General features: G+C 46.8%; 1 protein-coding gene across 1 annotated transcript in view; it reads left to right on the forward strand.

Moving 5' to 3' along the window:
* The window catches only part of Metrs (methionyl-tRNA synthetase 1), a 26,871-nt gene extending 7,438 nt beyond the window's left edge, over nucleotides 1-19,433 (forward strand). The window contains exons 14-21 of the mRNA XM_077706182.1: nucleotides 1,113-1,326; nucleotides 2,095-2,228; nucleotides 3,026-3,237; nucleotides 4,399-4,503; nucleotides 8,195-8,372; nucleotides 10,371-10,457; nucleotides 12,222-12,326; nucleotides 19,130-19,433. Of these exons, the coding sequence (XP_077562308.1) occupies nucleotides 1,113-1,326; nucleotides 2,095-2,228; nucleotides 3,026-3,237; nucleotides 4,399-4,503; nucleotides 8,195-8,372; nucleotides 10,371-10,457; nucleotides 12,222-12,326; nucleotides 19,130-19,297 (1,203 nt within the window). The 3' untranslated portion in view covers nucleotides 19,298-19,433. The remainder of the gene's footprint in view (nucleotides 1-1,112; nucleotides 1,327-2,094; nucleotides 2,229-3,025; nucleotides 3,238-4,398; nucleotides 4,504-8,194; nucleotides 8,373-10,370; nucleotides 10,458-12,221; nucleotides 12,327-19,129) is intronic.
* Nucleotides 19,434-21,039: the final 1,606 nt, after the last annotated feature.

Raw genomic sequence — 21,039 nt, forward strand, 5'->3', positions numbered from 1 at the left:
GTTAATACATCAATTCACTTCAGCACATTAATGAATACATTAAACAGTTCTATCAGAGTCACTCGGAGCATAATGCAGAAAGGAAAACATTGATACTGTGCACTTATCAGTTTCAACAAAGTAACAGAACATTTCTGCAAATGAAGAAAAAAACATGAACATGGTCATTTATCAGTTTATACATTACGAGCCTTACCCTCACGAATAAATTTTCATTAGCGTGCAAGTAACAAACACAAGAGCAAATACAAAAATGTAAACCATATTGATAAACATACACAACCAAAAAGATAAAATTTGTACTGAGGTTCATTCAGGGCGATGAATTTTGGCAGATATCAAAGTGTTTCAAAGTTGTTTTGATGCCCTTTTTCTAGTCCATAAAACACCCCAAGTACATTGCATAGAGATACAAGTGACCGAGTTATCACAGAAACATTTGTGTTCACTAAAAGCATCCTGCACATCACATGCAGTGCCATTTATTGTAGTGTTTTCTTAAGGAGGAATCAACAAAACGTTTGTACTAAGAGTGATTGAGAGCTTGGTTATTGCTCTGTATGCTCTTCACTGAAAAGTAACCCAATTGCTGACCGTGGCGGCAGCATTTCGTTGTTTTGTTCCTCCCTTGGGTCCCCCTCCACCTCGGGCAGTGCGCTCGCCTGCATATTTTCTCTGCTCGCGTGTCTTTGCACAGCTTGTCGACACATATTTATCATCTTAATTGTTGAGTTCATGCTTATAAAACGCCAGAACGGATATAATCACGGCACGAAGGCCAAAAATCCAGCCAATGATGGCCGGTTTTAGGTATAGACCGGCAACCGGCCCGCTGTTTAAAAAACCAGTCGGGCTGGTTCAATACCGGGCAGGTGGCAACCCTACTTACTTGGAGGGTCTACCTCAAAATGTGCAACCCCCCCCCCCCCCCCCCCCGCTTCCCTCCCCTACCTGATCTGTTCGGTGCTTTAGCATTCAAAGGAACGCGTGCTGGCTTGGCCAATTCACAGCGCACAGTGGGAAATAGTGTTGCAAACACCAAAACTGCAGCCAGTTTACCCCTGGGTGTTTCGTGATGTCAATTTTGGCCCGCCTGTTCCCCCGTGCTGCAGGTGTTCTACGTGTGGTTCGACGCCCCCATCGGCTACCTGTCCATCACGGCCGGCTACACGAGCGACTGGGAGCTCTGGTGGAAGCAGCCCGACCAGGTGAAGCTGTACCAGTTCATGGCCAAGGACAACGTGCCCTTCCACGCCATCGTGTTCCCCATGACCCAGCTGGGCACCCACAGCAGCTACACAACGGTAGATCACCTCGTGGCTGTGGGTGAGGACACTCACGCGTTCTGGCAGAAGCGTTTTCTTTCCGCGTTTTTAGCTGGTCTCTTCTAGCTTGATTAGGCTACTGGCTGAAATTCGTTCAGCATAAATTTTAATGTTCAGAGTCCCAGGTCCCATAGAGGTTCATACTAATTTATATTAGAGGGAAATCTGGCACTGCAATTGTGGGCTGTCGTAGGTTGCCGCCATTGCAGCTAGCGGCGTTCCTCACCACATGGCTTGGCAAGCCACATGGCTTCTTTTTTGTCTCGAAGCCAAAATCAACAAAAAAGGGTAACGTTTTTTTCTTGTTTATCTTGCTTGAAGCTTCTAAATAAGAGCTTCAATTTTGTAATAACAAAACAAACCTGATTAATCTCCTAGAGTAATATTATATTGTTACTTTCTTGCAGCCAGAGCCAACTTTCCAGCCTGTTAATGAGCCATACCAAGGACAAGTGGAACGTGCCTGCCCGGTACATGACAGAACGCTCGCTGAAGTGCAACTCGCCTAGACAGTGGTGCCAGATTTCACTCTAGTATATATTAGTATGAAACTCTATGACAAGCCCAGTTGCTGATTGTGGGCTTGTTTCTCTATGTAGACATAGTTTTTTTTTTTTTTTTGTCAATTCTGAATGTAAAGAGAGGAAAGCTTGCATGCCTACCAGCAGTGCAGAGGCCTTTTCTTTACTTAAGTAAGGGCCTTCTGTCTACGTGAAAGCTTGGCTTTCTTCGGCGACTCTAATTTGGACCTCCCAACCCTTCCTGCCAGAGTATCTCAACTATGAAGACGCCAAGTTTTCAAAAAGCAGAGGCGTCGGTGTGTTCGGGAACGACGCCCAGGACACAGGCATTCCCGCCGACGTTTGGAGGTTTTATCTCATGTATCAGCGACCAGAGAACCAGGTACATTCCCCTCGTTGCGTGTTGTATGTGTTGCAAGCTCAGGGCAACTCTTTTGGTCTCCCATTATTAAAGGAGTACTGACACAAAATTTTTGTGTTACGGTTTTTTCGCTGCTATGGATTCCTACCAGCCCCACTAATCATAGACTGGCACATTAGACGGTCAATCGCAGTGTAAACAATCATTTATGGCGTCGTTTATTCGTGTCAGTTTCGGTTTCGACAAAACGAATGCCGAGCGGCTGCCATGGCAGGATGGCACCTGTGACGTCACCATTCTTGTCGCACCGCTGCCGGTCTTGACGTGCGCGAGCGAGCGCACATGCGCGCCCAGACCAGCCGAGGTCTTACCATCCCCACGCGCCTGGGCAGCATGACGTCAGCCCCAAAACCATGACGGTGATACACACGGCGTTGCAGTGCGAGCCAACCGCAACCAGTACGTCGGCTACATCACGAGAGCCCCAATATCGGCAGTTTGGGGCAAGGAGCAGATGATGTCATACTGGCCCGCTCTGGGCTTTCTCGTGCGGGCAAAGATTAAAATGGATTTAAAATATGTTATACTGAACGGTTATTGTTGAAAATTGCTGGGAGATGTCTCCTGATAAAAAGGAAGCATTTTACATAGTTATCTCAGCTTTGAAATTTCGTGCCACTACTCCTTTAACGTCAAGTGACCACAGGTGCCTCTGGCAAGTCCTTGCCCTTGGCACTTGCAGCCTTGTTACCAGTTGTAGGCCGTAGACTGACCAATGTGCCAAGGATTAAGTCCGCACTTTGCTTTTCCTGATCCAGGACACGAGCTTCTCGTGGAGCGACCTGCAGCTGAAGAACAACTCTGAGCTACTGAACAACCTGGGCAACTTTGTGAACAGGGCGCTGACGTTCCTGTTTAACAACTTTGGTGGCGTCGTGCCCGAACTCCACATCCTGGACGAGGACAAGGTGGTCATTGCTAAGGTGTCAGCGCAACTCGCGCACTACATCAACCTCATGGACAAGGTCAGGTACGGGCTCTTTTAAGTGCAGAGCACTTTAGGGGCTGGCCTTATCGTCGTAGCTCGCTCTAACGCTCAATGTCAAGCAACTGCCAGTATCAGGCGGTGCAGCGAGATAACGGACCCAAGTAGAGCCCGGCATACCGTCATAAGCTGCGTTTACATGAATTCGACAAAATGCGACAGTAGCGCGTCGCATTTCCTAGCCCGTCACGAGTAATGGTATGCGGTAGCGTTTACACATAGCGCATTACCTCGGGTGCGATGGTGGCGCCATACGGTGTCGCACATCGAAGGCAAAGCAGCGTTTCTGGCCCTTTCGGTGCTTCTGGCGCGGCTGTTTCGCGTTTTTTTCTTCTTGAGTCGCATGGTTTGCCGTCTCACACCCGATTAAGATGTTCGTAAATGCAAAGGTGCGTTTGCATGCCTTACTGAAGTTGTCAACATAATCCCTAATGCGATGCGCTCGCGTTTACATGCACTTCGAAAGTCGACTTGCGCGTCTAAATCCACCCTGTCTGGCGTATTATTGCGACGCGCTCTCCTAGCGCATTATCCCCGTTTACATGGATGCAATGCACTAGAAAGTTGAAGCGATGCGATGCGCCATTTGTCGCATTCATGTAAACGCGGCTATTGGGCGTCCCGCAGAGACTTAGAAAACCAAGTGCTTAAATAGGCATAACTGTTCGAAACTTCTGAACCGCTGGCGCTTGTCATACATCTCCACGTTTTTTAGGGCAAACAAAAAAAAAAAAAAAACTGCCGGTACATTTGAGGCAAAATATACGTAATTAACCAGCAGCACCCACGTTCATGTAGTTCAGAACGCTCGTTGGGTTAGTTTTTACGATAGTAAGTGAAAAAAAGTGGCAGTGCAACGCCGGCACGTGCGGGAGGAAAAGCAAGCACAAAAAGAGCAGAACTCCCGCTGGCGCTGTTTCAGGCAGTGGGCGTGCAAGCACTGCGGAGGCAAAAAATTTGAATTGCATTGGTGGTGGCAGTGAGCGGATAACGGTGCTACAGCCCATTATGGCGAATCACTGCTCTGTACTTCCGCCAGCTTTCACGTTGAGTGGAACGGCTTTAATTTTTGTGTCCCCTGCTTCGTGTTCAGAGCCCAAGTTGGTTGTCTTGTTTTGGTTGTGCAGTGCCATCTTCTCTTCCCAGGCTCCGTGACTCGATCCGATGCATCCTGAACATCAGCCGCATAGGCAATCAGTACATCCAGTTCCACAAGCCTTGGGAGCTGGTGAAGGGCACGCCAGAGCAAAAGTAGGTGTTCTCCGGCCATTGTCATGGCACGGATGGAAAACGAGCGACAGTGCTCGAGTGTCCAATATTTTCTGGACACTGTTGTTGCGCCCAGAAAATGAATGGGCACAATGCTGAAGCACAGTGCAGTCCAGCCCACTTATAACGAACACGTTGGGAAATGGAAACCAATTCGTTACATCTGTTTTTCGCAATATCTTAATAAAAAATTTATATATACAAACGGTAGTGGGAAACAAAGAGTTGCTCTGTGTGGCCGGAATTTCATTAAAACCGGGTTTGCTATAAGTGGGCTATACTGTACTGTGTTAACTGTCAGTCACACGGACAGGACACATACAGTCAAACCCGGCTATAACGAACCCGGATAGAGTGAATTATGCTATATATCGAACAAAAATAATTCAGTTTCCGAAATACATGGGAAACTTATTCCTTATAACGAAGTTCACATCCGATATATCGAACTCTGCGCGCCTAGAATGACCGCAGAAATGCACGGCCTCAGAGCAGCGATTGAGATGTGGATTGGCCGCGACCACGGAGCAAGAGCTGCGACTGAGGCAATGCTCCTCGCACGGACGACGTGACGCCACACACCACTTTCCGTAACTGTTTCCGATGCGCGGGACTCGCGTCGAAACCCGCGCAGTCAGCGAGTCCGGACCAAAACAGCAGCATCGGTGAACTGTGGGAAGAGCTCCCCCACGTTCCCGATGATGTCGCGAGTGAAAGCCGTCCGACGCCTATAAAGGAGCGCTTTTAGCAGTCGATGTGCTCCGCCAATGCTTCTTAGATTTTGGAGGACACGGACTTCAACTTTGGAGGACGCGGACTCGAACTGGTGCAAACAATGTTTCGTGTAGAGAATGCTATGCTAGTTGAAGCCGCCTAAACGAAAGTGAAAACAAAAATCACCGCTTTTTTCTTTGCAAAGTAGGCAGTTCAGGAGGAAAGTAGCTTTATTACTTGCAATAATGGACTGTTTTGGGTATAGTAATGGCTACTTTACTGTGTTCGTTTCTGCATTTGGTGATGGTGGAGTGGAGTTGGGCCGGGGGAGGGGGTGGGGTCCCGCAGATTGCGAACTTGTAACAATAAGTTCGTTATAGGCGGGTTCGGCTATATCGAACTATTGGATATATCGAACTAATCGCTATGCATATTGCAATTCGCTATAAATGGGTTTGACTGTACACATTTTGAATGTTTTGCTTGGTCTAAATGATGCCATTGCGTAGATTAGCTAACTGTAAATGCCTAATGTGAACTGCACAATCGCTATAGAACACAGTTTAGCCTCAGAGACACTTAAAGGAACTAAATCCTACCAATACACATGGAACACGCAACTGTAGTACAGTCAAACCCAGCGATAACAAAACCCCACAAGTACAAAATTCCTGCAGCAACGAAATATTTTCGGATCCTCGGCGAATGTTCATAGAAGCCCATGTATTTCATATCTCGTGGCTACGAAATACCTAACGAAATTTGCTGCGAGTCCCGTTGTCAGTTTATCTGCCCATGTAAGGCTTACAGTGTCCAAAAAGTTCTCAAATGCATTTTTCTCGGGCTCAAAGTGTGTAATCTACTACCACAGCGCGCTTTCATGGCCGCAGCCATATTTGTTTACTTAAAAAAGATTGTGCAGCAGGCAGCCGTGGAGGCAGCCTCTCAGCAAAACCACCAAGGGGCGACACATGGTGACTCGTGGCACAGCTTTGGCTTGGGCTACGCTAGCCAGCTACCACTGAACAGCGCACATGCGTTCATTGTGTGTGCTGTGATCGGCACGTTTGCTCTCAGTAAGGTGCCTCCGCCAGCCCAAAAGCGGAAGTTTTTTATCGCTACAAGTTAAGGCAGCCGGCAGCCATCATTGCCCAAGTCAGTGGCCCAAGTGGAGGCAGGGAGGATAGCGCCGACAAGTTTGGAACCACCTGCTGCTCGCTCTGCCACTTTTAAAAGCAAGGACGCCACAAAATGATGCAGTGACAGCTGTGGTCTTTCTGGACGTCAACAAAGCGGTGGTCACTGAGTTGTGTAGACTGCATTGGAACAGTGAGGTGCCAAAAAACTGGACTTTGCTTGCATGCTCTGACATGATCGGTGCCGAGGACCAAGGAGAAAAACGTGCAGAGAAGGCAAACCCGCGGGATGGTTTAGATGCATTTGGCACGGTTCGGTCGTTCTTAGGCGCGCACGACTAGCAATGAAACACTTATAATGCGATAGTTGAGCTGTGAAGTTGCTGCAAGGTAACACACACAAAGTAATATAACTGACTTTCAGAAATAAATTTTCAGTTTGTGGGCGATTTTTCTCTCATTTGTGTTTCATTCTCGTGGCTGCGAAATTCCCACAAAGGCGAATATTTTGGCTTTCCCTGGCGGATTCGTTATTGCTGGGTTCGACTGTACCCTTCAGTACAGTGTATTTTGGCACTGATGGCTCATTGGCATTTTGGCTATTTTGGCCATTTGGATGGCTATTTTGGCACTGATGGCAAAGCTGAGTGGTTTGCATTGGTCAGATGTTAGTCCCGTAGGGAAGTTTGGTTCCTGCAGTGGTAATTTTTCCTTAATTCTTTTTTTAAATTTTTTATACAGTGTAGCCCACTTATAGCGAACCCGGTTTTAACGAAATAGCGGCTATAACGAACAAATCTTCGTTTCCCGTTACCATTGGTATACATAGATTTTCTGTCCAGATATAGCGAAAAGCGGATATAACGAAGTAATTTCGGTTTCCCGTTGTGTTCGTTATAAGCGGGCTCGACTGTACCATGTTTTGCTGACGTCATGACTCAGTATATTTTTTCCAATAATCTGACACATGAGTCTCGATCAGTGTTGAATTGCACGTGGATGCTAATTCAACACTAACGTGTTGAATTTTACGCCACAGTGCCATTGGCAACAATGTAACAAGCAGGCATGAATAGAGGTGCCACCGTAAAAAAAAAAAAAAAAAATGAATAAAGGAGGTTTCAGGCAGGAAACCGTGAAACACTCGCTTTCCATCGGACAGTGACCTCACAGAGACACGATATATTCCCAGTGTTTCCAATCAACAACTTTTCTTTGCATGAGCGAATGGTGAATTTTTTCTGGGTTTTCCTTCACTGATCTCTGATACAAACAGGAGCATCTTAGAAGCCGTTTCAGGGGCCTTAATTTAAATGTGCTTGGATTAATGGGACCCGACTGATCAAACACAGCCTTGTGTATTTGTGTCACATTCGGTTTCACCGAAACCAGCAGCTGGGTGGCTGCCCTGATGCTATGGCCATAGTGATATCGCTGTTTCTGGTTGCGGACGACTGTAGCGCAGTTATCTCTCTCCCCACATACGCCATTTATGCACTTATCTCAGCTGGGCGATTACACCCTTGACACCTGTTCTGATGAAATTGGTGAGGGCACAGTCGAGCCAAGGGAAACAAGTGCATCAAAATGCATTAAGGTGTCCTGTCCAAAGAGGCAGCCCTTTCCAGCTCGCTGTTCGAGAGGACACTTGGGAAAGTGCTGGGTGAAAAGGGAGCACTGCTCTGTCCCTGGGCTTCCCTAAATCCAAGCCTTTGCTCAGCAGATAACTGTGATTGAGTGGCAATAATGAAGAAGAACAAAACGTCGGTGCTCCTTGTCGTACGCGCTTCTGCGTACGAGCTAAGCCTGCGGCAATGTTGCAGGCAGCGGTCGGCGAGCATCATGTCGCTGTGTGCGCACGTGGCGTGCCTGCTGGCGGGCCTTCTGCAGCCATTCATGCCCGAGACCAGCGAGGCCCTGAGACAGCAGCTGAATGTGCCCGTCTTCCAGCTGACACCTCACTTCGCACCACTGCTCAGGCCGGGGCACCAGATGAACAAGGTGAGGCCAAGGGGGCAGGGCTGCTCCACTCGTGCCGTCAGCTGTGTCACTTTGTGGCACAGGCCTTCCTTGGAATAGGCCCCTGTTTACTGCTTGGGACTTTCAAGCGGCCATGCAGACACAACACAAGTTTGGTTATTGAAAGGTGCCTATTGAATCATACTGGCACCACTTTTAACGTAAACTTCGCTCAAATAAGCTATATAATTAGGAAAAGTCCCGGGCCATCTCCACTAACTTGAAACCTGAGGTGGAGCGAAGCATGCAGTGCATAAGTGTATTCTTGGCACCTTGACGTTTTTGCCACCGCAGATGAAACCGTTGGGACGTAGAAGTATACCTTTACTGTAAAGGTCTCTTGTCTCTGAAGCACAGTGCTCTAGCGCAAGGCGTAATATCAAGTTACCTTTTTTTTTTTTTTTTTTTTTTTTTTTAGTCACTCCAGCGTGAGGCGTAAATGGGTGTTCCGGTGTTTTTTTATTATGCATTACGTTTTAGCATGAGGCATAAACGAGTGTACCGGTGTTTTAGTACCGTGACTACTTGAGACGACGATTACGACGACGACGACATGAGACGCCGACAGTCCGAACCCCTAAAAGCTTCACCCTTAAAAAGGGAATAGCCATGCGACTCATCAGCTCATTTCCCGCACTAAAACATATGACGTCATATGCACAGCCTTGCGATTGACTGATGCCGGCAAAAGCAAACGAAAGTTAGGCAAGGCTTACAAGCTTTCAGAACGAGCTGTTTTCTCTTAAATGTAATACACATTCATTTTATAACAGTAAGAATGGTGGGATGAAACAACGGAAGTTATGAAAGTACACGTAATCAGAGAAGTATTAGCGCATACTTCTGTTGGTACTGCGCACACTTATGCTTGCTATACCTTCACAGCAGTCTGGCACTTTTGGGTTGTCTTACACGGCACTGGCCAATTGGTGTAAGCGACATTGTCTTACGTGACCCTGTTTTTTGAGCATACCCACTATTTCACGGAACGATTACTTTCTACCGTAACAAAAACAAGCCAGGTGCAAATATGGTCAAAAACAAAGCACAGGCAAGCAGTGGTCTCGGTGCAGTACGGTGGCTCCATCTAGGAGGAGTAACGGTGAACAAGGCTTTGCAGTCTGCTGCAAAGCCTAACAGCGCACTAACATTCGCTTGAAGACCTGTCCTTGTTACGTCATCACAGATGTCACGAAATACATCATTTGGCGGGAGAATCAAAATTTTAACTTAAAACTGATTAATTTCTCAGTGAATAAAGCATCATTTCCTGCCGAGAAAGTGCTGGGGGCACTATAAAACACCAAAGCTTTCGAATAAAACAAAATTGTATTTTGTCTGCATGGCCCGTTTAAATGTCTTAAGAGACTAAGGCAACGTAAAACTTCACTTCAGTTTGCTGCCGTGGTGGGGTAACACATGTGCCAAGTTTGATGCTACTGGTTAGACTAGGTATTTAGGAAGGACCTAAATAGCGATGCGAGGTCTGGAGACTTTTCCTGCACTCATGGTTGATGTAACCAGTTTATACAGGTTGCCTGATGCTGTGGTGCCATCTCTGTGTGGCGCTTGTAATGCAGTGACATAAAAGTGCCTCTAGTCTACTTTGGCCGCGTGGAGGAGGAATAACTTTATTCATCCAACCAGCCAATTTATGCCAGGAAAAGTCCTTCCCCGTCCCCCTAGCCATCGGCCGGAATTCCTTGTGGCTCAAAAAAAAAAAAAAAGTAGAAAGGTAGCCTGTAGCGGAGCGGCTGGGCAGCATAACAGAGGCTACAAAGAAGCTTCTTTTTATTAGTTAGTCAGTGCCTCCAGCCTAAAGTGACTTCTGGCCCAGCTCACTGGTGGTGGTTACCAGCGCGGCAAAACCTGTCTTGGCAGAGAGGCTGTGTGAGCTAGTTCCTCAAGCTGGCTTGCCTTACATGCCACATTTATTCTGCCTGGGGAAATCTATAATTTTTTTTTCTTTCCCCATTCCAGCCGGCTCCACTCTTCAAGAAAATTGAGCAAGAGACGATAGACACGCTGAAGAAGCGGTTTGAAGGCAAATCACCAAGTCCAGCAAAGGTACGCCATGCTCTGTTCTAAAGCTCGGCAAAAATTTTCCATTCTATTGGTGGCAAGATTGTGTGTGGGGCCATGTTTGGCAGGCAGAGAAAAAATTTCTTCGGAATCTAACTTCGAGATACAGGATGCACAGGCTGTTCTTTCATCTCGGCATTAAGGGGAAACACCTTGCCACTTCTGTCAATTCCTAACCTAACTCATGCACTTGAAACATTCACACCAATTGTGCTTTGGCATGCTGAGAACAAATTCCAACCAATTTGTTTCTATGTAGCGTATGTTTGAAATTGTGCAGTATGTCTTGCCAAATTGTTGCCCCCCACATTTTACCTAATATTGGGCAGAGAGTGTTACTATACCGTAGTTGTTTTCTCCTTGTCATTTGAAAAAGTTATGACCGTATGAAATTTTGTGTTAAAACGTGGATGTTTTGTTCAAATAAGCTGCAGAATATGTTATACCTGTGCATGTGAGTGGTAGCTTTTCATGGTCTCATTGCACTAGTCCAGGGGTTCTCAAGCATATTGGTCCCAGGGAACCCTGCTAAGTTCCGTTAAGTGCCAAGGAACCCCCCCCCCCCCCCCCCCCTCCCGCCATTTTTCATTCCGTTCACGCTACATTAACTTTAACGTGCAATAAATTCAAAAGCAAGCAAGGGTATCGTTTTTTTCCCCGTCGACTTTACGCGAATGCGTACGCTAGCGGCACCTATCTCCAAACAGGAGAAATGCGCATGGGGGTCATATAAGACCGAGATTCAAGTCCAATAGTTTAACAACGTGGCCCGTTTTCGGAGTGTGGCTGGCTACAAGCTGCTGGCGAGATTTATTGCGCAGCTCGCGCGTTTCTGTTATGCGCCGAGATGTGCTTACTGACACTCGGGCGTGAGTAATGGAGGTTCCTTAGATCGATCGCACCTCAAGTTCACCATATAAGACTTTGCGACTACGGAACCAGGGAAAATTTATCAGTGGCTCGCGGAACCCTGAGGAGGGGCCTGCGGAACCCCTAGGTTCCGCGGAACCCACTTTGAGAAACCATGCACTAGTCAATCGATAAACTTTCAATTGCAGCAGTAAATCTGACCATTGCATGCCCAGATGTTGTGCGCAACAGTTGGCCTCATAGCAAGAAAAAGAATTTTGAAAATCTAGATGTTTGGAAATCTAGATGTTTTTGGGAATCTAGATGTTTCCAAACACCTAAAAGGTGTCCGTAAATCTAAACTATTGATTGTGGGGTTTAGCGCGCCGACGCTTCACAGGCGATGGGGCGCGCCGTAGTGGAGGGCTGCGGATTAATTTTGACCACCTGGGAATCTTTTACGTGTGCCGAAATCTTGAACACACGGGCGTTTTTGCTTTTCGCCTCCATCAGAAAGGTGGCCGCCACTGGAAATCTAGACAAAGTGGTCATTTAGGGGACTTTGAAGTGTACTTAAAGTGGGGCTGTAATATTTTGTATTATATTCTTTGGTACCTGTAGGTTACAAATTATTATGGCACCTCATTTTTTTTTTTTCTTTAAGATTTCTAGTTTGAAAGATTACGGTTTTCTACACTTAAAATTGTTGTGCCAATTAGCCTGCTGTCTTCTTCTGTTAGAGAAGTGCAAGGGTTTTCTAACTTTATGCTGCTCTCAGCAAAGGAAATTTATAGTTTCCCTTTTCTGCTCTGTTTTGCATTGACAATAGATGCCTTGCATAAAGATGTTTTAGCCTTGGTGTTTTTGATGTGCATGTTCCTTCCTTTTTTTCTTGTGCAGATGGTCAATGGCCACAAGGAAAATGGTGTGAACACTGCGAACACGCAGGCCTCGGGTGACACAAGCTCGAATCCAGATGAGCTGACAAATCGGGTTCAAGCTCAGGTTAGCTCTTTTTGCGCCGTGCTCGGGGAGTAGCTTTGCCTGCAATTTCACTGTCTGAATTGCAGCCTCCTGGCTAATTTTCACCAAGCTTCAAAGAAAGCAGGAGGGCTCAACTTAGATAGAATCCAACGTACGCAGCTATAGTGGCTTTTTGGTGAACTGCTCAAAGGCACCAAACGGGCACGTTTAAATATACAGTGTAGACCGCTTATAACGTATGTCGCGGGAGCCGTGAAAATCCGCACTATAAGCGGTACCGCACTATAACCAAAACATGCGCGAATCCAACCACATCGTCACCAAACTCTCAAATCATCCTTTATTTATCATCCCTCAAATGCACGGCACTTAAAAGCAAAGGCCTGGTCTTTATATCGTATTTTTTATTTTCATCAGCCGCTACTGCAGGGTCACTGCAAGCGCGGTGTTACAAACAGCGAGCACGGCTTTAACTTCCATTGTGTTTGTGTTTCGGAGGATCGTGGCTGCATTTTTAGCGTCTATGAACAGGTGCCGCGAAACGTGATAAGAATGCCAGCGGGACTTTTTTTTTTACCCCACCTTGTGTTCACGATGCCGAAGGCGGCTGCTTACCAGCGCAGCGTACTGGTAGGGGGAATCTTCGGCTTCGTGCGGCTCGCTTGTACGGAAAGGGAAAGAGTGGTGGCTTATCTGCACAACGTTCTAAAGCGTGAACCGCATGGAGCGATTGCAGTGCATGCATGATACATACGGTGCACGCCGCAGGCGCGGCGACGCGCCGCACAACTGGCGTGGTGTGCGGCGCGTTAAGAGGCGGCAACATGGCATCGGCCCTGGCCGCGAAGGGGTGCAGGCAGCTCCAGCGACCACTTCTGCTCGCTGAAATCCCGCACGAAGCGCAAGCGAGGGTGCTCACACAAGAAAAGAGCTGCTAATATGGGCGAAAAGAGGAATATAAACTGCCATTCACGTTGCTTGTGAAAGCGCCCATCAAAAAACACCGCGGTGGTAGGCCTAAACATCTCTGACGCGGCCAGCCGGCTTGTCGGAGCGTTTCGGATCTCCCGCCATTAGGTGCGCCTCTCCCCATTGGTGCAAGTCGTCAGGCTCCTCCCACTGCCACGCGAAGAAACCAATGCGAGCGCAAAATCCTCGACACGAGCGTGAAAAAAAAAAAAAAAAAGAAAGAAAGAAAGAAAGAAAGAAAAGCACGCGCAACGCCGACGATCACGAATCGTGTGCAAAAACGCGCGCAGGCGGGGACGGGGGTCGCTATCTTCCGAGGTGAGCAAGGTCAGTTCTGGTTACCACGTAGGCGTGAACTAAAGGGTGCCTCTTCTTTTCTTGTGTGTCGAAGTTAGAGGAGAGCAAGGGGTGCGCGCTGCGTCGGATGGCCGATTTCATTCGTTCTTTTTTCTTTTGCTACCCTAAAACGATGCCCCAGCAGCGCCGGTCGACCAGCAGTCCCGCCAAAAAACCGCACTATAAACGCTATTGTGCTTCGGCCAACCGCATCCTAAGCAGTATGCTTATGCATTGAGTTCTATGGGAGGTGAACCGGTGGTCACAAAAACCCGCGTTATATCCGGTCCCGCACTATAAGCGGTTACATTATAAATGGTCTACACTGTACAATAAATGTGCCAGAACAAAGTGGCACCCTACGACAGTAGCATATCGGGAAATGTTTGAAGAAATTTGAAGTTAGCCTTTTGTGAAAACTGATTGTGTGAATGCTGTTGGCACCTTTTTTTGGTGGCATTTCTAGCTCCTCTAGACTAATACCCCTGCTACACTAGTGTCCGAATGTCATTTGAACCAAATGTCATTTGACTCAGATGCGAAGTTGTGCTGCTCAACTGGGTTTTGAAATGCCATTCAGCTCAAATGACATTCGAGCCAAATGAGCACCCAGAGAAACATTTGCGCTCCCAAATGCCATTTCTAGCACTCTCGCGCGCAGCATTCCAAGTCAGCATAAAAAAATACATTACTGGCGTACTTAAAACAAACGAAATATTCGTAATTGTGGGACTTTGTTTATTTCTCGTTCACTTAAATCGTGATATCAAGATGTAATAATTCCGTACTCTCAGCACCAGCACGAGCAAGCGACAAACCAGTGTGGCCAGACAGCACAAAAAAACCTCAAAGCTTATGTTATTGGTAATTTGGTACCATTTTAATGCCAAAGACTTCCGCTAAATTTTATGTTTGCATTATTGTGTAAAAACAGAACCTGACAGCAGCAGCGCCATGCAGCACGACAAGTGATTGTTAAAGCTTTCAAATGCCATCGAAATTGCAGTGGAGCACGGTGGATTCTGAATGGCATTCGAAGCACCCCATTTGAGTCAAATGTCATTTATTAAATGACATTCGAACCCTAGAGTAGCTGGGGTATTACATTTGACACTTTTTTTGCAGTCAAATTTAAAATCTACACAAAGGTAAATACCTGGTATGTTTTCCATTCCCACGACAAGAAAAAAAAAAAAAGATCACAAGTGAACCATTATGAAGAGCTAGGTTTCATACAGTACTCGGGAATGTCCGTGTCATACAAAACGATACTTTTACTGCAGTGGTCTGCAACATCAGCAGGTTCGCAAGCAGGTTATGCCTTTGGCTGCTGGTGCCTCAGCAATGGGGCATGGAGCACTCTAATAACAAAACATGGCTTGAAAGTGCAAGTCACTGAAATGCTGAGGTCCATAGCTTTGCGAACAGGTGCACGGCACTGTAAACTGATATCACTCGGTTGGGCTTAAGTGAAACGGAATCAGATTCCAACATTTAACAGACCCAAGACCTAACTGTACCGCCGTGTCAGCTAAGCAGTGCTCATGCAAAACAACTCGACGGCATCACAGAACAGGGAGGATTTTAGAGAAGCAAAGGTCTAGCTTTGCCTGTAGTGCCAGAAAAAGCGTAGTGGCGGCGTCGTGAACTACCCAGTACGCCCGCTTGATGGCGCTGTAAACACGGCTTTGTAAACATGGCGGATGCTTTTTGCACAGGCCGCTTGAGCTCCTTAATAACATGGCTGCCCTCGCACGGCTGCCGCCGGCTCGCTGCTCCACGGCCGGACTCGACTCTCCTCCTCCCGCGCGCGAAAGGGGCGTCGAGTCCGGCCGTGGCTGCTCCTGCTGGCTGGCACGCTGGTCGCGTGTTTACTTGCGCCGCGCTAGTGAAGTGATGTTACGCCAGGTGACCAGATGGCCTCGACTGGCACAGACCACAGTGAGCAGCAAGTGAGAACAAATCGTTTATTGACATCCGCAAGTTTACAGAGGCCAGGACATCATTTCATTTCGATCGCTGCAATTGTACGTCGCTTTCATGACAACATTTTTTTTTGCCATAACAACTCGTTCACTTGCGCTAAGATTTCGAACGAAGGGCACGAATGAAGTATTGACGGCGACAACGGTTTCCTTTGCACCGTCTTTCTAGCGGAGTGCATAACACTCACCTTCTGTTGGAAGAATCGAATATTCTGGCCTCGACAGCTGCCTTCCGATGCGGAATTTCCCACATTTGTCATTCCACAAGCACTCAATTCCCGTGTTTTGCCAGTCCTCTCAACAACTGATGGACGCAAAAGCACATAACAGCAATAACAGTCACGAAACCGGTGCTCCGCGCACATTGAAACGGTCGGCCGTTGCAGCGGTTTCAATTTGAATTGGCGGCTTTGTGGTTGCGAATTCAGAAACGAGGTGGTGCACCAGTCGGCTGTTCGTAAAAAGTTGCGTACATTTTTGCTCAACGGATGTTTGATGCGGAACTTGTTAATAGTATTTTTAAATAACACATTGTAAGCGAAATGTGTGGGCTCTTTGAGTCACGGAATGAATGTTTTGTATTCTATACCAAAAGTAACATTTTGCCTGCGCCGTCTGGTGGGCTTGATGGTCGAAAACAGCGCTTTAGGTTGGTCACGTGGGGCGTCGATTTTTACGCCGCCTATAGGGAAGACAGGGAACGTCCAAGCTTGAGAGGCCTGACGGCATCCAGATAAGACTGTGCGTCACCCCTTTGCCAGCCTGTGTTTCCCCAGAAAATGGTAAATTTTAAAAGTTGAGCGTTAAAGGAGTACTGACACGAAATTTTTGTGTTTTGTTTTTCTCGCAGCTATGGGTGCCTACGAGCCCACTAATAATAGAATGGCACATGAGATTGTCGACCGCAGCTTAAATAATTACTTACAGCTCTGTTTTTTCGTGCCAGTTTCGGTTTCGGTGAAGTGAACTTTGAGGCAGCCGCCATGACGGGAATGTGCACTAAGACTCACCTTTACATATGAAATGCGATAGCGTTATCATACTTATCAATGATAGCATTATCGTACTTGCTATAGTGCATATAATGCTATCGTATGATAGCATTATCACGCTTAGCAGTGACTCTGTAGTACTACACTAATTCATAGCTGACGAACAGAACACTTTTTGCTCTCTGTCTAATCACCAAAGTAGAAAAAAATAGGACGGTGCTGCTTAATTAAGCTTCACCTTTATATATGAAATGCGATAGCGTTATCAATGATACCATTATCGTACTTGCTATAATGTATATAATGCTATCGTACAATAGCATTATCGTGCTTAGCAATTACTCTGTAGTACACTCGGCACAGATATATAGCAGTGCATTCATCGCACTTATATCAAGACCGGATGCGCGCTACAGTGCATTACAGTCTGAAGCAGCGTGTGCTGGGCTGTGGTGGTCAAGGTCTGCGCTGTCAGGTTCGTCACGTCACAGTGGCATGAAAGCCGACCCCTTCATGCTTCAACACATTCGACACAGCAAGCTGCACTGCACTGCCTTGATACGTGCGCAAATTATACCAAGTTACGGTTTCCCGCGCGACAGGAAACAGCGAGCTAGCCTCAGCCTGCAGCAGACATCGCATTGATGCGCAGACACAGTGCATTCCGGGTGATGGGACCAGCATCACTGGCACAAAATGCAGCCTGTCGTATCTCGCGCTGGCTGCTGCTGGGACACGCCACTTGCTCGCATACCATCTGTTGGGGCGGTGCCTTACGATACCGGGGTTGTCAGAGGGTGCACAAGTAGCACTATAGGTTTTCTTGCTCACAGCGCCACTGCTGATGCCGGCTTTTCTGCGCTGCAGGGGCCTCAAAGGAGTACTGACATAAAATTTCAAAGTTCAGATGACTATGTAAAAAGCTTCCTTTGTATATAAAGATACCCCCTCGGAAGTTCAAACCGCAACTGTTCAGTAAAACATATTTTAAATCAATTTTAATCCTTGTGTGCGCGATAAAAGCTCAAACGCACCATCGAGCGAGCTCATGATGTCATCTGCGATTCGACCCAAATGGCTGACGTCAGGGCTCCCGTGACGTATCGAGGCAGCCGCGGTGCTTTCCGCTGTGTGCATGCGTCAGTTTTTGGGACTGACATCACGTGCGACTACGGCCGGTCGGGCTGGTCTGGCGCGCATGCCCGCGCCTGGGCCGGAATTGGCTGAAGTGCGCCGAGAACAGTGACATTAATTAAGCCAGAGCCACAATAATTCCTTTTTCCGACCTGTTATGTTCACAGCCCCAAATAATTTGCTACCCCGAAAGCTGCAAATTTGTGATCAGCTTAGAGAACTTTACGTTATCGCAAAACCAATTTTTTGACTGCTGAAACAACGCGATGATCGCAACACGAGCATGCAGCCAAGTCACAAAAGTTTCAATGTTGTTTTTCTTTGCTGCCAATGGTGCACCCCACCCTGCCCCTTTCATTATGCCTGTTTGCACTGTGCTCATTTGGTAAATGTTGCCAATGGGTGTTAAGGGTGAGAACTTTCAACCACTCTCTTGCCTGCAATGGCCAGTTGGCCAAGCACGTCTTTCTAATGCCTTCTAGATAAATCCTCTGCACTATGCTGATTCTTAGTCTGATGAACAGAACACTTGTTGCTGTCTGTCTAATCACCAAAGTGGGAAAAAATAGGGCGGTGCTAAATTAACCCTTTCAGGGTCACGGACGTACATATACGTCCTCTGCAAACACCTTCAAAGTGGTCAATAATGTATATGTACATCATTGCTTGTATGCTTAAAAAGCGCGCATTTTTTGCCAACTTCTCTTGCTTGGCATATGCTGCCACACTGCAGAAATACGTCAAATTAATTTTCTTATGCCAATGGCTGTTCTCTCTTTTTTTTTTTTTTATGATTTACTTCAGTGGCGCGCCGGCTATCGCTTGCGCATCCGGTAACGAGGGGGCGCGCTGGGTATCGCCCCCCTCCCCGGGCACCTCTCACTTCTTGCGCCTGCCACAGACCAAGGGCGCCTGCCTCTTTTTTTAATAGGAGCGGTGTGCCGTCTATCGCTCGAGCATCTGGCCGCGCTTGCGCGCGCAGCAGCTGATTTCGGTACTGTCCTCTGGGCGCTTGCCGCTTTTTGCGCCTGCGAAACTGAGGCCTATCTGATTTCGATGCATCGATGCACAATGCATCATTTTGTAAAAGTAGTATAAGGTTTTTATTTAGAATTTTTCTTGTGTTACTCATGAATAAACCACATTATGTAACAAACACAAACGATTTTTTTGTGACTTTATGGTCACCCTAAAAAAAATACGATAATTTTTTCTCGAAATAGATTCATCTGAAGAATTTCAATCAGCAATAACAAAAATCGACCCTGGGGGATTGCATATGGCAAAAAAAATCGACCCTCAAAGGGTTAACTTCTATGGCTTTGTCAAAGCCTAGCATGTAAATGGGTTGGCGTTGTTCTGAACGGCCACCTGTGAGCTCACTGTGCACGGCAACTTTTACTTGCAGGGCAACAAGGTCCGTGAACTGAAGGCTGCCAAGGCAGACAAAGCCACCATCGACAAAGAGGTGGCGTGCCTCCTGGACCTAAAGAAACAGCTGGCACTGGCGCTTGGACAGGACTTGCCAGCTCCCCCTGCCCAGAAACGCGGCGGCGGCCAGAAAAAGAAGAAATAACCACCCGGGGTGCCTGGCTCACATATGGGCCACTTATTTATTTAATAACAATAAAATAAGGAAAACAGACACAGGTGACAGGATGAGAAATAGGAGCCCCCTATTTCAAAGACAATAAAAAAGCAACCCCTCTTTGCATAGGCATTCATTCATTTGGAAAGTTCAGTGCATTAGTGCACTGCAATGTGTACTAACAGTGCACTAACGGCTCAACGGTACTAACGAAATACAAATGAAGTGGGAACTTTTACTCTTCGTACCATTTACTTTGTGCCTATCATTCGTCTTCGAGCAATGGCCACACAACCTGGCCACTAGGAGTGCACGCTATTTAGAACTTTTTGATATTGAAGCAAATAATACATTTGATTCTGAATCAAGTCTCAGTATGAAATCATTTTCAAGTGTTTCGAAGTTTGGAAAAATAAACATGCTAAAATTCTGTCACTAAGCTAAACCCAATTTCAACAAACTCGCATGTAGGGAATAACCCGTATTAATCTTGTAAACCACTCTGCTAGCACACTTGCAGTGCCTTCTTTATAATAAACTTCAAACTCTTACAACCACTGCTCAAATGTGCCAGCTGCCCAATCACCAAGGTGAAGGGGAATTTCAAGCAGTCTCCTCACATTGGGCCAACAGCATGCACCAATAATATAATCATTCACATGTAGTCGTGGTGAACAACCGCTAGGTGATAATGTCTACAAAATGCTTCGTAAAACCACCATTTCACGTTCACGTTAAATGACGGACAACTTTCATCATTTCTCTAGGATGCTTAGAAAGATAACCTTGTGAAAGCTGGCACTTCTGTGATGCCATGAAAAATCTTTCTTGTTATTCAAGTGTTGACACTGCTGCAAAGAGGGAATGCTGTTTTATCACATAACAGACTGAATAATAATTTGCCCTTGTGCATTACATGTCCTAGCCCAAACACACCCTGAAATTTAGACATGAAATGCCTTTTGTAGAATCTGTCCTGAACTAGTGAAGCCTGAAATGTTGGTATCGAAATATTGGGCACGAATTTGTCCCTTCAGTAGATTCCATCCTCATCGCATATGTGCCTAAACTCCATTCAGTGACCAGGCTCTGCCTTAGCCTTAGATGGGAGTTTTCCCCATTCCATGAAATCATGGCTCGGATATTCGAATATCTAAGGCCAGCAAATATTAACAACGCATCGCGTTTTTTTCTTCCAGAAACCGTTTACCGTATTTACACAGATGTAGGTATACTCGTATGTAAGTCGACGCCCCACGTCGCACATCAAAAAACAAAACACTCGAGCGCATTCCATCACCAAAATATATTGGTCACCTGACCAAAGCTCATCCTCGCTAGTGTCACCGTCTTCACTAGTGCTGCTGCTGCTGTCCCAGCTGCTGCGGTGCCACAGTACTTCGTTGTCCAGTGTGAGCCTGCAGTTTGCAAAAGACCGCATCGCAGCATCGCGCGGAACAGCCAACAATGCGGAAAGCACCCACCACCCACTTGCACACAGTAGTCAGGTAGACCGGCTGATGCGAGTTCTTGACTGTCCGCTGACAGCTATTCATTGTATTTGCTGCACAAAAGGTCCTTGAAGGACTTATTTGTGCCCTTGTCAAGCAGCTAAAGTTGCCTTGTCATACCACAGGGGATCACCACCGTCACCACGAGACGGCCAATGGAAGGTGCCACATGTATTACCGTCAGCCCAGTGAGAACCTCTTTTTCTAATGTCGAAATCA

Source organism: Haemaphysalis longicornis, unplaced genomic scaffold (genome assembly GCF_048455015.1).
Source record: "Haemaphysalis longicornis isolate Haplotype H1 unplaced genomic scaffold, Haemaphysalis longicornis Haplotype H1 scaffold_4, whole genome shotgun sequence".
Taxonomy (NCBI): Eukaryota; Metazoa; Arthropoda; class Arachnida; order Ixodida; family Ixodidae; genus Haemaphysalis; species Haemaphysalis longicornis.